Source organism: Anas acuta, chromosome 7, assembly GCF_963932015.1.
Source record: "Anas acuta chromosome 7, bAnaAcu1.1, whole genome shotgun sequence".
Lineage (NCBI taxonomy): Eukaryota > Metazoa > Chordata > Aves > Anseriformes > Anatidae > Anas > Anas acuta.
Genome location: NC_088985.1, coordinates 6778847 through 6796373, shown reverse-complemented (window position 1 = coordinate 6796373; position 17527 = coordinate 6778847). Strand labels below are relative to the sequence as shown.

The window sequence follows — 17527 nt, the reverse complement described above, 5'->3', positions numbered from 1 at the left end:
AACATACTCAGAAAACCCAGCAAGACAAGCGAGAATAAAACTTCATAGCTCAATTATTCAAGAGGTCTTTATTACTAGATCATCTAAATGGATTACTTTTATTGCCAACAGTGCTGAACATTAATTACGATTCAGGACTTCACTTTGCTATATGCTGCATTGACAAGTGAAAAGATACTTTTAACGTAAGAAATGCTGATTTTCCTGTTTACAATTAGTTTTATTGATGTACCAGAACAGAATATACCAGCAAGTACCAGTTACATTGGATCCGCAGCATCTGCAGCACAGCGCTTCATTTACCTAACCAAGACTTTGGGATCTTACCTGGCAATTAATTTATTAGTCTAGAGTGCCACATTAGCAAAACAAGCAGCTAAGGAAATGTTTGAATGAAGTTGGAGCCACTGATCTGCAAACACCTAAAAATAATGCCAAAAAAAAAAAAAAAGCAGCAGCTGAGCATTCAAACCTCCAAGTTACCATGACTTAGTTCATCAAAATTCTCAGTTGATGCCTCACAACTGGTTAAGTTGCGTGCAGGACTGATGGCGAGTAAACTGATCACTACTTAACCACAAGAAACCATAAATCAATTTACCTTTTTGGTTTTGTTTTAGAAGGCTCTCTTTTGCACAAAATACCAAGCTGGCTCCTGTCCCAGCGCTTAGCAGCTCCATTAGCAGCAGACAATGACCTGCCAACACATCTAATGCCACCACAGCAAACACGTGCTGCAGCACAGACACCAAAAGCCGGGGATCTTGTACCTGCAACATCCACAAGGTAACGTCCCTCGTCCAGCACACGGCATGCCACGCAGAAGCTAGGCAGCCACTGTGACAGTGGAGCTCATTAAAGTGACTTTCTAAAGGACAGAAATACCCAGCTGCCTGAGCAGGACATCGCTCAGAAAATAATCATCTCTGCTCTCTCTGCCTTTATCCACAGGGGAAACCTAAAAAATGCATTCCAAAAATGAGCCTAGGGACTAACTGCATTGAATACCAGAAACCTTGAACTCTGTAGATATGAAGTGCCATTAAGCCAGTTATTTTACTCCCCTCCATTCACCTCTTCATGTTCCAAATGTCAAAGTACATTATTTTTCTTTCCCTGGAAGATAAACTTACTTTAGCACTTTTTTCACTCTCTCTTCCCACTCCCTCAGCTCTATTACTTCCTTTTCAAATACAAAGAAGGACTTGAATGCTGAAAAGCTTGTCCAGCTTTTTCGCCCTGCTACATCAAATTGTCTATTAATAGCTTCTCTACCTTTGAAACTTGGTTTGCCTGCACTCTAATAAAGTTAGGAAATAATGTCTGTCTTTCACGGAGTCCTGGGTTTTCTCCTCACACTTCTGCCAAATCTCCATGATCTCACTTCTCATTTGCCCTTTTAACTGACAGCCTGCACCATAAACAGAGGATACAAAACCTGGGATCAATTCAGTTCATAAAGGCGTTTCCTTAACAGGCGCATTGCCTCCCATCACAGCAGGGCAAGGTAGAAAAACTTTATGGACTCTCTCAGCAGTGAACTGAAAAAAAATAGAATTTGGGTTTAGTTACCGAATTAGCTTTCTCTCCCAATCACGGGAGAGCACACCTGCCTCTAAAGACATAGACACTGCAACAAACCTACACAACCATGCAATTCCCCCAATCCTGCCCTTTAACAAAACGCTCTGATACCCTGCATTTGTATCCTTCATCTAAGGGTTCAGCTTGTTTACCCAGTTTGATGCTTCAGATAAGCTTTTAAGGAACCTGTGAACAAACTGAATCGCTATTTCTCCTTAAGCACAGAGAAGACTGAGAAACAAGTCTAGAGAACGTTTTACCATCTCACGATGATACCTAAGGCTATCTTCATTTTTCAGGCACACCCATTTTCAGGACTCCTACATCTCAGTCTGGATGCTTGAATTGTTACAGCCCACTCTTGTGAGTGGGAGTTGAAAATGGAAAAAAAAAAAAAAACTCTTTTTACATACCCAGCTTTGGTTCTTCTGAAAAACACCAGTCCTGCAGGCTTAATTAAAAACAAAACAACAACAACAAAAAAAAAGCAAAGGGGAATAAAAAAAAAAAAAAAAGGGATGACAGAGTCACTGGCTTAGCAGCACTCTAATTCCCTGCCAAGACATGAAATTCTTTCTGTTCCTGCCTATTTTCCCCAGACACCTCCACCTCCTCTTCCCCGTTAAACTAAACCAATATGTTCACACAGTTAAGCGTTCCAATAACTTGGTCAATATAAAATATTCACAGTAGTTCCAAATCAATCAGATGAGGATAATTCCTCCCTCTCCATTCAAGAGGCAGAAAGCCTCTGAGTATTGCAAGCACACTGATGTTTCTGCCTCCCCTGGCAGCTCTGCAAGGTTGTCCTCCGGTGGAACAAATAAGAACTGAATCCTGAGGGTATTTAATGATAGCACGGTCCAGATTTCACCATGTTTTATCGCTTTCACAGGTTGGAGATGTTAAAACAAGAAGGTGTCACAAACCCTACTTAACACCTAAAATTTTGTTAGGCAAAACTGAATGAATACAAATCAGAACATATGGAGCATTTCTTCTGTCTTTCTTGATGCAACCCACAGAAGTGATTAGCTTGGCTTGTGACCAATTTGACATCTTGACAAATTAGTCAGCTCCTCACAGCAAAAGGATCTCAACTATTACATGCTTAGGCAATCCAGGTTAATTTGACTATTACTCAACTCTTCTGCCACTCCCAATTATTCAAATCTCTACAACAAGGGGAAAACCAAAAGGTCACAGCCACATCTACAACAGAACACAAGGCATATCACCACTGGCATACAAAAAAGCTTACTGGCAACCCAAGTTGCCACCAACCCTTGTCATCAAAATGCCAGTGACTGTTGGCCTGCTAAATCATCAGAAAAACATTCAAATGAAGCAATTCCAAAGCCTTTGGCGCTACGGAGCCTCGTTAGCATTCAAACTTTCTGAGATTAGCATTCACTCCAGCTCTGGCTACAAACGCTGTGAAGGCACCATGGATCCACTTACCACTCAGCTTCCTAGCCCACAAATGGGCTGCAGACAGTGGAGAAAAGCACCAGGGGAATCCATTTCAGAAATGGCTTCCCGGGTTCATACCACAGAAACATCAGATGTGTGGTGGTGATGAAAAACACATTCTCTGTGCTGGGAGGGAAAAAAAAATAACCAGACTGTCCTTAAAATAGGAGCTAAATCAGACTACTTAGCAGAACCCTATGGTTAGGGTCACAGGCAGCACTTAAACTCACTCGCTGACACCAACTTGCATAGTTGGCACCCTCAAGCACAGCGTGGCTAAGACAGAGCTTTCAGTGTTCATCCCAGCACTGTTTCTATCAACTTCTCCAAGGTCCTTACACACAGACCTATATTTAAGGCTTACCTAGGTTCTTACCTCACTTATTACATCTTTGTTTTTTTCCCCGTGGACCTTTCTGCTCAACACACATCCTTTCACGAGGCTGCTACACAAGTAATCCTTGTATTCTGCCGCAGTGACAGCATCAGTCCCTTCTACCTCATTCTGACTCCTTTCTCCATCAACATAACCTACCAGGGTTGGGTTAAGGCCTTCAAGACGCAGCTACAAAATGCCAACGCATGCTTCTGATTCACCCTTAATCATCATCAGCTTCAAAAAAAATTTTCCATGTGCCACCTTGGAGTTTTATCCCTGGCTATCCTTCAGGTTTGACAGATAACTACGAAATAGCAGTAGGGCTACTTTGTTCTCCTTCAGAAATCTCTTCTCCCTCTCCTCTGTCACAAGATTTCCCAAGGTTAGGCTCCTGTACACAAACAACACATCATTATATTCTCGTTTCAGCTCCCTCTCCTTGTGGATTTTGTAAACTCTGAGGCACAGATGATTTTAGTCCTGTGTTTGCACAGCACCTACCATAGGGAGGTCTTGGTCAAAGAGAGTCCTACAAAGCAAACAGAGCTGCATGGACACAGAAACACACAGAAATGGTCATCTCAGCAGTTCCAGCACCGAGGCTTGGCAGAGGCTTATCATGGGATTCGCAGGTTGTTTACCCTGGAACATCTCAGCCTTACCTTCAGACAAACAAAATCACAAATACACAGATCTGGTTTTGAAGTTAACCACCCCCAATCTTCCAGAACTGAAATCACACCACTCCACTAAATCCTTGCTCTATTTATTGCCTGCAGGACCAAACAACCGACAGACCTGTGCAACACCCTGCTGCCAACACAAGCAGCCTTGGTGTCTTTTCTAAGATGAATGGCCACCAGTTGCTGCAATTTTAAGCTTCATATTAAAAATGGAGTACCTAGTTGCAAATAACATTGCCTGAGAGAAGGGAGGTACACTGGAAGCCTTCCAACTGTAAGGACAGGATCAGATGTTTGTGAGAAACCTGAAATGCCGTGACCATAGAAAGATGCAATAGACACACCAGATCTATAGAGAAATTAAGATGTTGTTCATCAGGGGGGCAGGGAGATACTAAGAAAATGCTGGACAGGCCTAGGACGACATCAGACGGAGTGTTTTGCACAGGATGACAAAAGATCCAAAGCAGGGTCAATAATTTTGACTCATGCACGCAGAAGGAATGCAGCCTAAGCTTCTCCCATTTACGCTTACATGACACATCTTTTTCCCCACACAACACTTGTCATTGCCAACAGTTTTATGCTACCTACCTTGGTGGTTTGCTATTTAGAAGGGAAGTAAAAACACAGCAAGGTGTGCGGGAATGACATTTCACAGCACGCGTTTCAAAGCATCTTCATGATGCTTTCTAGCTGCAAGCGCAATTATATTAACTGCTCTATGAAAAAGTTTAAACATTTCTTTGTAATTTATTTTTACAGATAACCTGCAGAACAATTTTTGCTCTATCTTTTTTCCCCAGGTATGCATTTCCCATAATGCACACATAATTTAAGTTAGAAACCACTGCAGGTTTAACCCAGACACACAGGATAGCTACCCTCCAAACTGTTCAGCCACTTGGCATGACTCTGCAAAAGCAGGACTTCATTTCCTTTCAGATTGTTAGAAAAATTGCTCATCAGAGTACTTAACCGAGTATTTTCCATGCTAAATAACGTTAATAAAGTGTTAGAACAAACTTGAAAGGTTTATACGGAAACAGCCAGTGGAGAAACAGAAAAATATTTTCAAGCATGACTTCACAGCAAATACTGCCCTTAGTCCATCATTACTGCTCACCGTGAGAGCCTCAGCCTTTACCACCACAAATGCTATCCACCACAGAAGCCACAGCCCTATTCTCTTCTCCCAACCACCAACACCAACAAAACACAGCGGCGGCGAAGTCCTGCATGCTCTATAGCATCAGCAGTACAGCAGCAGCATTTTTCAAGTTCCCTAGCACGGTGGATACATCCATTTTTGTTTGAAATGCCTCCAATTTTTAATGCTGTAAGTGCCAATTCCAAGAGACAATACCCTATTCCCAGACTTTTTTTTTTTTTTTTTTTACTACCTTTTACTACAGTTGCTAGATGTAGACTTTTTTCAAGCACATCTTCCACTCAAGACTTCCCTAAAAAATGCAAGCTATTGAACCAAATGCCTTCAAGATTCCTACAATCTGGAAGTTTCTGTCCACAGCTGCACTTCTTATGAGAGGTGTGCAAAACACCCGACTTGCAACTCGGTCGGCTCAGCTGAGGGCAAACTGGCTGCTGCCCCCAGGTAGCCCCTGCAGGTCCTACCTCGTGCTGCCCGGGGCCCAACTGAGGCCAAGCAAAGAACAGTGTGGGATGTGGGCGATGCTAACAGCAATGCAGAGAAAGAAGCTCTTGGTGTTCATTAAAAGTGGCTTTCAGTAGCACAGTTGCATGTTTAAGTTAGACACTATTGTCTTCTGAGCTCTGAGAAGAAAAAAAACAAACCTCCACACTAAGGAAAAGGTTAATTCTGCTGGTCCATCAGTTCAGACACTAAGCTCACACTCCAGAGAGATTCTGAATAGCCCGAGGGCAGATAAAGCTGAAGCCAGTTTGCACTTTACCAGCCATCTGATAAACTAATCCTCATCAAGGCTACCTGCCTGTTTGAGCTCTTGTAACCAACACAACTCAATTGCAGCCCTAGTTAAAAATCAGCTAAAAGGGAGACCCAGCAAGAAGCACAGACTCAGAGACAGCCTGACTGCGTAGCATGGGCATGCTCTGAACCACCTCTCCGTGTCCTGTGGGCAGTGCAGACATACCCCAGCGGCAGCCCCACCTGCCCCCCAACAGCATTTATTTGAGAAGCACCATCCAATTTATGAGACCTTACTTCACAAGTCCCAGATTGAAGCTGCTGTGCTATCCTCCGCAGCACTTGATTGCCAGTCAGCAGTCAACCATCCCAGCTACGCTGCTGTGAAGGGAGCTGCGGGCTCTGCCCTGCAGACACAGCCCGAGGAAGAGAAGGGCACGCCTGCCGTACTGCCAGTGAATCCCCCTCTCAGGGAAAACCTGCCAAGCAGCAAGCAGATACTAGCAAGTCCTGGGAAGAAAAATGAAACACAGCAATTAAGAAGAGCTGCAGAAATAGCTCAGTTGTACAACTGCCTTGAGAAATGCCAACACAACAGCCTTAGCACCAAGGAGTGCACATGGCCCTCGCTATGATTAATGAAACAGCAAATACCGGCTTTGTTGCTGCTCTGGCTCTTAGTAATCGATTCCTGACTTGAAATAATCAATGCTTTCTGAGACTTGGTTTTTCAGAGTTTTTAAGGAGCCATTACCTTTGAGTAAGACCGAAAGCAGGTATTGAACTTCACAATTAAGACTTTTCTTCGCAAATTTCTCAGTGTTTCCTTGTGCTAGAAAACAGATCCATTGCTTAGAAAGCCATAAGCCTCACAGGGCGAGATGCTGGCTCTTGTGCAGACTACAGGTCAAAGGAGGAGCCTTCCTTTTGTCAATATACATCAAACTACGTATGGATTTCTACATCTGAACTACCATGATCCTTTCTTCTTCCTTCCTCTGGTGAGCACGTACACAAACAACCCCTAAGCACCAGTTGCTGTATGCGCTTGGCCAGTCTTTCTCTAAGAAGCGCTGATCAAAGACAGCTCAAGAACTGACCAAAAGGCTTTCAGAAAAAGAAAAAAAAAAAAAAAGCAAATGCAAAAAAAAATGCACGATGTTTTTTCCCCACGCTCTCTCCCTCCAAATGCTGGCCAACTCTGTCTTCAAACCCTTAAGGGCCACGCTGCGTCCCCTTACATTGCCCTCTGCTCAGCTGAAGGCACGCTTCTTCAGGAGTAGGCTCCAGGCCAAAAGCGGACTTCTCTTCTGTAAGGGAAGGAAAAACACAGAAGGAGGACCAACTGCTTATTTCCACTGAAGTACTGAACTTTTACACATGCATCCGTGAACGCTCCTGAACTCGTGAGTTCAAGGTGCCTGGAAATCGGTAGGCTGCCATAACACAAAACACACCTCAGGAAACAGCCACGAGACGCCGTCCTTTTCCCTCAGCCAACAAACCTAAGGGCTCTCTGGAGATACTGATGACATTCAAACGAAAGGCACTGACTGCAGAGCTCCGTCGTGTTCCCATACAAACTGCTGTTACTTGGCTTTTAATCGCTCAGTATTTCATCAGAAAAGTAACATATGGGCAAACTTCAGGCTTAACTTATATTCTGTATACCACATTGGGAACCAGTTGGTGAGCTGTGATCGACACTGTCATGTTATCCAAATGCGAGCCACACTCAAATGCATCTGAAGGGTAAAACATTTAAAAAAACACAACATAGATAACAGAAAATCCAATGCCAAAAGCATTTGACAATGGAAAAATACAAGGCAAAAGGTACACACACACACACCCCTCACTTAACCCGGACAAGACATTATTAAAGAGCTCACAGAAATTAAGAAGCATCAGTAAGCAGTTTTTCCAACTGCCAACTGAAAGCCAAGTCTTTCCACGTTAAAACACAAAAATCTTTACCGTGTTTGATGAAAGTACTACATTCAGTTTAAAAAGAAGCCATCTGATGGAATTAGAAAGTAAGTTACTCAATGAATAATTCAACGTGGAGCCAGATTTTCCATGTTATATTTTATCGAGTTTGGGGCCTGACTGTCACTAAGTTGAAATTTTGTAAAAATCTACAGGCAACAAAAGGAACAGATTAATATAGGCAAAAATTTTCTAAAGGAAAAATACAGTACAAAGCAGCAAAGTACTTGAACCATTTTCTATTTATACAAAGATATTGAAGCTTCTTGCAATGAGCCAAAATCGATTATCTTTTTAAAAAGCTCATGCAGAAGTTAAGTACCCCATTACACAGAGAAGTTACCTATCAAATTAAGAAATAGCCCTGACATTGTCTAAAAATACTCACATGTCACATCCTGACCTATATACAAATGTTAAAATATGACAGTATACAGAAGGATCAGGTATATTTAGGACAGACCACCCAGATTAATAGTTAGCAAGCCAGAAGCATTTCATTATCCTTTCCCCCCCCCCCTTTTTTTTTAAGCTTTACAAACTGCTTAGCAGTTATTAAACAGACCACCGTCGAGGTTTGACCAACACCTGGCACACAGAAGTACAAATGAGCCCACCACAGGCAATTCGGTACCGTAATGGCCATCTCCAAGTCTCTCGGGTAAGCAATAGCAAAGGAAAGCTCCCTGTTTACATGTGCCGAGAGGGGCAGAGAAAAGCACAGCACAACTAATGAACTCATCGGTGGCATGCAGATGGCAAACGAGGGATGACTGCTCACGTGCACCTCCCGACACAGGAACCAGATCGCGTCTGATAGAGCTGCAAGCGATCCCGCACGCAGAGCACAGCTACAGCCGGACCCGTTTTTGCCGCAGGACATTGATCAAGTCACCCAGATTCAAAAAGGATTCCTACAAATTCATTTAGGAAAAATCCAGCAAGGGCTATAAAGCTCAGCGAGCTCTGCTGGATGAAGGCCCCAAGCTGTAAATCAGCAGAACAAAAGCGCTGAGGACATACAGCTATGTGCCAGAGCTTTAGAGGTGTGATCAGTGTCACCCTGCCAGTTCATACAGCCCTGCTACGTGGTGCATATTGTCTCCCCTTACATCAGCTTCTGTACTTTTGATGGAAATACTAGTACACAGACCACTGCCAGCTTCTGCTTCTTTGCACATCACCATGGGTCTACAGCCCAGAAGTCAGAGCTCTTCGCCCAGAAACTGCTCTCCCCACACCTTCGCTTGTGTGCCCACCTATCTGCCTACAATGATCAAGCTGCCAGGGGTGACCAGGGCTGCAGAACTGTAGTCATCTCGTTCTGCTTCACAAAGAAATATGAGACAAGAAAAGCTACAAATTACCAGCAAACTCCAGACAAAGGAACTCCCGTTCACAAGATTATCAATAGCAACTCATTTAAATCATCCATTTCCTATGATTGTGCCAATAAATTTGTCTGGTTGCTAACAGTTTGGGGGCTTTCTGTTTATTTTGAAAAGTGGTAAGTTTACATGCTGCGTTTCAGGAAGGAAGGGAAGCCAAGAAGAGGAAGAAGCAAGGAAACATGCTGGAGGACTGTTTCAAAATGAGCCCCCTTTGCCAGCGTTCCTCCAAAATCCAGCTTTCTGTTCTTTCCTCACCAGCCACATGGGACTACGAAGATGTGGCTTGGGCCACCAGCATGTGGTCTGTCTTTCACAGAGCAACCACACGCCAGATTTTAGGTGATGATTTACTGAAGAGCCCTGTGCCCTTCACAAGGAAGTAAAACCTGGTGAGCCAACCTCACCGTAGGTCAGCAGCACCCATCACACCTAGGCGCTGCTGCAAGTAGCGCTGCGAACTGCAGGCACTGCAACGTCTGGGGTGGTCACAGCACTGATGGGAACGTGCAAACATCACATTCATGTACAAATATTGCATGCAGCACTCCACTGAGGCATCAGAGGCATGTGCATTTTAACGTAGAGATGCTTAAGTTTCCCTCAAAGGGTTTGACTTCACATCTGTTTTTCCAAAACTTGCCTTCGCAAGCAAGTATAGCAGCAACAGACACGGAACGATCACGTTACACGTTGTTTGGAGATACATTTCCTTAATCGAGTGAAAGAATAATTTATTCTTCCTGAGCGAACAAATACCAGTTCATCTGCAGTACCAACTCCCTGCATGACAGCTGAGCAGGTTGGGACACAAGGACTGGCTCCAGCAACCACAACTCTCAGAGGTATCTAAGCCAGCTTTCAACCCCTTCGTTAGGCCACAGGTCCAGAGCCTTTTCTCCAGGAAATGGCACCAGCTCAAGCTGCTCCTGCCCTCAGCCACTTGCCGCCGGCTGATCCCACACCACCTCCCCAGCCTCGGTACCACAGCTTGGAGGGCCAGATGGTGAGCTGAAAGGAAACTGTTCAGGGTTAAAAAATTAAGCCAGCAGTGCCACCAAGAGAAATGTCTGTGGAACCACAGTCTCCAAAACTTCTAAAAAGGTTGCCATGGGAGAGCCAAGCTAGAGGCCTTAATGTTTACCCTACATCTGCTGTGCCCACGAAGCTCCTTACGGAGCCTGTGAATTAGCACAAAACCACTTTCTCTCTGCACAGAGGCAACTCCCTAACCACTAGGTTAAATTCCTCCATTCCACTCAATTCTGACAAGCAGTAACAGCTGCTTAAATAGCAAAAGTTAAAAAAGGAAAACCTCCATCAATGAAAACGTTCAAAAAAAAAAGTCTCGAAAACAAAACACAGCAAAATCTCTGAGATTCTTCTGGTTCCTCCACTCTCATTGTATCTTATGAAGTGAGAGTTAATGGTATATGCGAACGACACACGTCAACTAATGGCAGCAACTTCTGAGTAGGTCAACACGATGAAGGAACACGGCATTACTTTAGCCACGAATGAAAGTATCTCTAGAAGGACTACGCACACCCATGCAGAGCCTCAAAAAGCTGGGACGGAAACCATTCCTGCAGCAGCACTGAACGCCAGCATCCAGAGCATGAAGCCCAGCAAGGAAGTCACGTTACAGCACTACGCCACTCTGCGACAGCCACCTTGTTGCCAGCTGCAGGTCAATTTCTGAAGATGATCACCACTCACTTCCCTCCAGAGAAAGCAGAAGCAGCTTCTTCAGTCCTACTGAGAAGGAAGGTCAAGCCTGATCCCAGAAGAGCTTCAAGACCACTGGGTAAGTAAACATCTCTGCAGCTCGCCAAGAGTAAAGAAGAAAGAGCTGAGCTTATTTCTGGACACGTTTCAGAAGCACCACTTTCCCCTCCCATTACTTTCATTGCCATAAAAGCTCTGATGTTCTCAAGCAGGTTTTGAGATCTCGGCATCTGCCCAGAATGAACGGCTTTTTATGAAGTGGCTGATCATCTCTGAGAGGCCTAACATGACTGTGCACCAGCCTTGTCAAGACACCTCCAAAGCTTCACATGAACTGCTGGAATGAGAAAAAATGATGGATCGTGAATATGGAATAACAAATTATCTGTACGCATGGCACATCCACAGCAAGAGTGAATGCTTTCTAGATGGACAACTACCCAATAAACCTTTATGAACGTCTTCTGAAAGATTTAAGTAGAGGATCAAACCTTCCCCTTTCCATATCTCACTCTCTGCTGATCTACTGATTACTTGGAAATTATGTAGCAAATTAATAATCAAGCTGATTAATTAACCTGCCCCCTAGACTGGGACACCTAAATTCTGTTTGCAATCTTCATATTTACAAAAACCTTCCTCAAAATCCATCAGCTTATTTATTTGTTGATCTACAGGCTCAAACTTCAATTAGCACAAAAGCAAAGAGGAAGAGAAGCAGGGCACAAAGCTCTGAATCCTTGCAGTCGGTAACTCCCACGTTTGATCTTTGTGTGAAATTACGAGGAAACTGAACACCAACTGGACTAACTCTGGAAGACAGATGAGGTGACATTCACAGACACAGGATGACAAACTCAATCTCATTAGAAACAGAAAGGAAAAAGGAAGTTTTCTTTACTGCTGAGCCAAGAAGAGATTGCCCAGCTGATATGCACCGTAACTTACAAGACTCTGCTTGGCTTCAGCACTGATTCAGAACAGTAGAAACAACTGGTAGTCGTCTAAATCCACATTGCTTTTTCTCCCACTCATTTCAAACCGAATTCAGAACTCACACAAAATGCATCCTGCAACAATATCCCCGGTCTGGATGCAGAGGTGGCAGCTATGTGATGAACCGTGGCAGGTTTTTAACATCATCTCCCAGAGCTGGAATAAATAACGTGACAGGCTTCTCACCCACAATGTGCTCTTCATCTTTAACCCAGATGCTAGTACAGAACTATGTCATGTTTTTAAATTCCACTAACCACCAACAAGCTATACACAACTACTTGAAAGCACATTGCTTATTTTACTTTATACAATAGTTTTATTGAAGATTTTTCTGCATCCTTCAGATTATTACAAGGTTAACAAGTAAAAGCTGCTAAGCATGTAATACTAAAATAAGAAATGAAGAAAATGTTCAATTTTAAACAGAATAACTTAAATGCATTAAAAAAATATACTGTTTCACTCTAAATACTAGCTTAGTGAAAGGATAACAGGAGAACATACAAACACCACACTAAAAATAGCAGAAAATGTAACACACAAGTGCAAATCTGTGCCTATGAATGCAGCATGGCTTTGTCATAAAGTTTCAGATTGAATTCCAGGCCGTAAAAAAAAAAAAAAATGGAGAAGAACATCTCCATGCACAGGGAAAACAAATTTAACTTCATCTTTTCATGAGAGACTCTCAGCATATAGAATACTTCTCAAAAATAACTTACTTTAATTCAGTACTGATAAGTTTCCATTATGGGTTGTGAGCTTGTGTCGTGATGATGTGAGGGCAAGCCAGTTGCACGGCCCACCACTATTCCCTTCCAATGGCTTTAGTAGGCAACTGGATTTTTAACGATTCCTTGTTTCTAGATACCAAGAAAACATGGCTTACCCAAATGGTTAATGTATTTTCCCCCACTGTAGCTTATCAGTTTTAATGTAAATAAAAGTGAAGCAATGGCTTCAAGCCCTAAATATTAGGGCTTTATGAAGGACGTACGTACAAGATGTCTAACACAATGGGGGTGATGACTTCTTGCCACAATGCATCGCTAAATGTTACCTCAGCCTATCACAAGACTCCCAAAGTATTTAATTCTTTCTTTTATCTTCCACTGTGTAGATGTCATGGCAGCAAAACTCCCCCATTAATAGAAGCAAAGGCAATTACAAATCACAACAACATATCTATTTCTTGTTAAGGGTTACACGCTGTGTTTGAAAACCTATTCCCATTCTCTCATACAGAGAAGCCATAGAGATGGATATATGACTAGATTCCATATACAACTGCAAACCTTGAAAACTTAAACTCTGAACTAGTTCCAGTAAGCACAACAATTAAACTTAATTAAATTTAAAAATATATATATAAACACATTTTAAGCACAACATAGGAAAGCATATGTGCCATGGCCATGTCAAACCCCAGCAGTAGTGATTAAATAGGCATTTTGCAACCTGTGCCCCAGAAAGCCATTCTTACAGGATAGCAAAGAGCAGGGAGATCAAATGGCATCAACTCCACCTCTTTCCTCCTGGCTATTTCTTTATTTGCGCAGATTGATCACTGCCATCATAGCCGTGTACAGACTTTTCCAGGCAGTTAGCAGTAAGGAGAAATAAAGAGTTCCCAGCTACATCTAATAACACCCACTGCTACTTAAAAACAGCAAAGTAGATATGAATTTTCTCAATAATAATAGTGGAATACAGATAGATAGGTACACATAAATATGAGACTTCCCCCACCACCACCACCACCTCTCTTTAGTTTTAATAAATGCTCTCCATGCAACAGGAATGTCCAGGAATGAAAGATCAGGGGGTCTACAACTTGATCAGGATCAAGTTGTGATTCAGACCATGAAAATTATCAAGAAAACTCCTGGATTAACTTGCATCCATTGCACATGTACAGCAGGTGTTTTTAAACATCTGTAAACACTACAGAATGACTAACGAAGAGGCATGGGTCCCAGACCCTGGCACAAAGGGTCTAAGCATTCAAGAACAAGAGCAGTCATCTTCCAAAGACCAACAGTACTCCCAACCAGCGCTACTGGTTCTCACTGTATTCCCCACAAGTGATACCTCAATAGGAAAAGTGATAAATGCAAATTTCAAGAAAATAACGAGAGAAGAGATGCTTTGGTATTTTCTTCCCCCCTCCTCCCCCCCCCCTTTTTTTTTTTAATACTAAAGAGTACGTACCAACTATGCTGCAATCACAAACAGCATAAGGAAGCAGTTATTTAGCATACTTTCAGGGAGTTGGAGATGCCTCGTCAGAAGAAGATACTGAGTAATGGACAATTCTCCTTCATTTTACTACCAGGACAGCAATTTCAACTAGGAAAACATTCAGGAATTTATTCATAAAACTACAACCATGAAACTAAGTACCATAACTGGAGTCTCCATTTGCCTGCTCACCAGCCGAAGGGACAGCCCAGCACTCAGGGGTGCAGCTCGTGATGTAAGGGGTTGTTCTGTTTACAGCCCACCTAACAAAGCTTGGTTTCTGATGGGTTTGCTCCTACAAAGCCCAGTGGCCACTTCACATTAATTACGTCAGTTGCCTCCATGTTTTCCAACGCGTTCCTAAATCCTCCACTTGAACAAACTCTCCGTTTGCCCATAAATTCCTTTCCAAGTACTCACGCTTACCCTCACGGCTTTGTTAACTCAGCTCTTTCTTGTGCCCTTCGGCCCACCTCCACCTAGCAGCAGCTCCGTCCCCCATGGCCCACCTACCTGGGCACAGCGCGAAGCACAGGGCAGCATATGCCGGAGCGGTTTGAAGTTGTGCGCATGCTGGCCGGCCAGCTGGAAACCACCTTCGCTTCCAGGAGCAGCGCATGCAATGTTGTGACCTCCTTCCCTGTTTTTTTTTTTTTTTCTGGTGGAAAAGGGCACTCGCTTCTCAGATGTCAGCTTTCACAGGCTGGGGTGAAGGTAATCTTTTTATCAGACCACTCCATGCTCTTTAATTGGTTGAAACCAACAGAGGGGTTCACACTTATTAAGAATGAAAAGACACCGAGATGGTGTACATGATGCTTCCTTGTGAAGCCAGGAATAAAAAAGGTAATTCAGCTCTAGTTGCTTTGCAGCTATCTTGAAAATGCCCACTGATACTCTCCTCCTCCTCCCTTCCTGCAGAGGAGGGCATTGTCTGTACTTTTGCAAAGGCCACCCAGCTCAGACGGACCAGGAATATGCAAAATTGATATAAAAAAAAACAGTTCCAACATCTTTATGCTGCGCCCTGCGGGCAGCAATGGAACTGTCAAGGAGAATTACGATTTCAGCCCAGTGATGAGTAACAGAAGGGTCTGGAGCTATTCCTAGGGACGACCACCTGAAAGGAAAGCCACGAAGGCTAGGAGCGGCGCTACCAGGCTCTGGTGGTACGCGTGGAACTGGGCCTGACAGAAAAACACCACTGTTCTTCACTGCGGGCAGGGGAAGTGGGTATGGCTACCAGCAAGTATCCAACTCATGAGAGGTTCACAGTAAGCACTACTGCAGGACAGCCTAACCACCAGAAGCTACCTGTTGTTCACAGAAACCTTATCGCTTCTCCCTTTGTGATTTATGCCTGTTTGCGCCTTGGGGACAGAGAACAGCTGAGAGCAAAACCAAACACTGCTCTCAGTGGGAGCAGCGATCCTGCAGCAGCTCAGGACTGCCTGGGACTCATTAGACCCAGGCAGCATCTCCAAAACCCTTGCAGGCTTCCGGCACCCCAAGTGGCCAGCAAGCCCCCGCCGCATAGCACGGCAAGGAACCCGGCCACACCAGTGCTGCACTGCACCCAGGCTCCATGCTCACAGGTAGCTGGGGTCTGTCCCCAGGGCACTCTGCCACACGCGTGGGCACACCTGAGTCATCCTGCCCCGGAGCCCGTCACAGCGTGACAGCTCTTCCTTCAGCGACCAGGGGTTGTAAGGAATGGGAATTTGAGGAAAAAAAACCCTTGGATACCAAAGTTAGGAAGACAAGGGCATGTTTACAGCAGGCAGCATAAGTTGCCTGATTAACATAAAGGAGCCAAGCCCTGGGCGCCTGGCTTGAGCGCCCTTTCTCTCTTTATGGCAGCTCTGCTCGTGGAGTTTACAAATTACGGGTCTGACTTGTAAATGTTAGTACACATCTCCCCAAACGTTACTCAGTGTTTCCATAACTGCGTGAAGCTCGTAGGGAATACTCTCCTGCAAGAATAACACCCAAAGCGGGCTCTAAAAATAATGTATTCTAGACTATTCTCACGGAGAGCCGAGGGGCGAAAACACACGGCATTTCACGCTGCCTGCGTTACGGCTAGGATAGAGGAAAAAACAACAGCACCATATAGTAAAAATAAAATAATAAATAAAAAAACAGCAGAGGCATTTCAAGTGTCACATGCGCTCTAACACAAAGCTTGGAGCCCGGGGCGGAGGAATGCGGGGATTCCTGGGCATCCTGCAGACCCCGTGCGCCAGGCAGGGCTAAGCCCCGAGCAGGGCACCGCGGCACTGCCCCCTGCAGCCGCGGGGCTCCGCAGGGCAGCACTGCCGAGCCGAGCCGAGCCGAGCCGAGCCTCCCCGGCCGTGCCATTTGGAGCCGCGCTCTCCGCCGGCCCCGCCGCCCCGGGAGCGGGCCCCGTCCGGCTCCACCCGCCGGCCCCCAGGCCCCGCGTCCCCGGGCGTGTCCCCGCGCCGCCCCGGCCCGTCCCGAGCCGTCCCCTCCTGCCGCAGGCCCGGCCGCTTACCGCCAGCTCGGCGCTGCGCGAGTCCCGCTGCGACACGGCGCGGATGACCCCTGCCCGCCAGCGCCCGCTCTCCGCCGGCTCCTCGCCGCCGCCGCCGAGGCAGAGGAACCGCTTCCCCACCAGCTCCGGCCGCGTCTCCACCGCCATGGCCGCCGCCGCCGCCGCCGCGCAGGCACCGCACCAGCCGCCGCGCCGCGCCGAGCCCGCTCCCCTACGGGCCGCCCATGGCGGGGGCAGGCGCGGAGCGGAGCGGAGCGGGGCTCGTTCGCCTCAGCCGCGGGCTCGGGTCCGCGCCCCTCGGCCGGGCCGGCGCCGCGGGGCCGCTCCGCCGCCGGCCGCCTGCCACAAACAGCCGCGGGGCCGGGGCCGGGGCCGGGGGCGCGCTCCCTCCTCCGCCTCCTCCTCCTCCGCCTCCCCTCGCCGCCCGCCCTCAGCGCCGCGCTGCGGCCCCGACCACTCCGCCCCCGCAGCCCACTGCCATGGCGACCGGCACCACGCGCCGTCTCCCTCCGCCAGGCAGCGCGGGGCGGGGGGCGAGCGGCCGCCGCCGCAAAGAGTCCGCGCCCGGGGCTCCCCCCCCACGGGGCCCTCAGCGCCCGGCCCGCCCCGGGAGCGGCCCCCTCGGCCCCGGGCCCGGCC

The 17527-nt window shown here is 46.0% G+C and overlaps 1 protein-coding gene across 1 annotated transcript in view; it reads right to left on the bottom strand.

Annotated features, from left to right (window-relative positions):
- JMJD1C (jumonji domain containing 1C) overlaps positions 1-17294 on the bottom strand; it is a 161633-nt gene extending 144339 nt beyond the window's left edge. The window contains exon 1 of the mRNA XM_068689121.1: positions 16889-17294. Within this exon, the coding sequence (XP_068545222.1) occupies positions 16889-17035 (147 nt within the window). The 5' untranslated portion in view covers positions 17036-17294. The remainder of the gene's footprint in view (positions 1-16888) is intronic.
- Between the last annotated feature and the right edge of the window lie 233 nt (positions 17295-17527).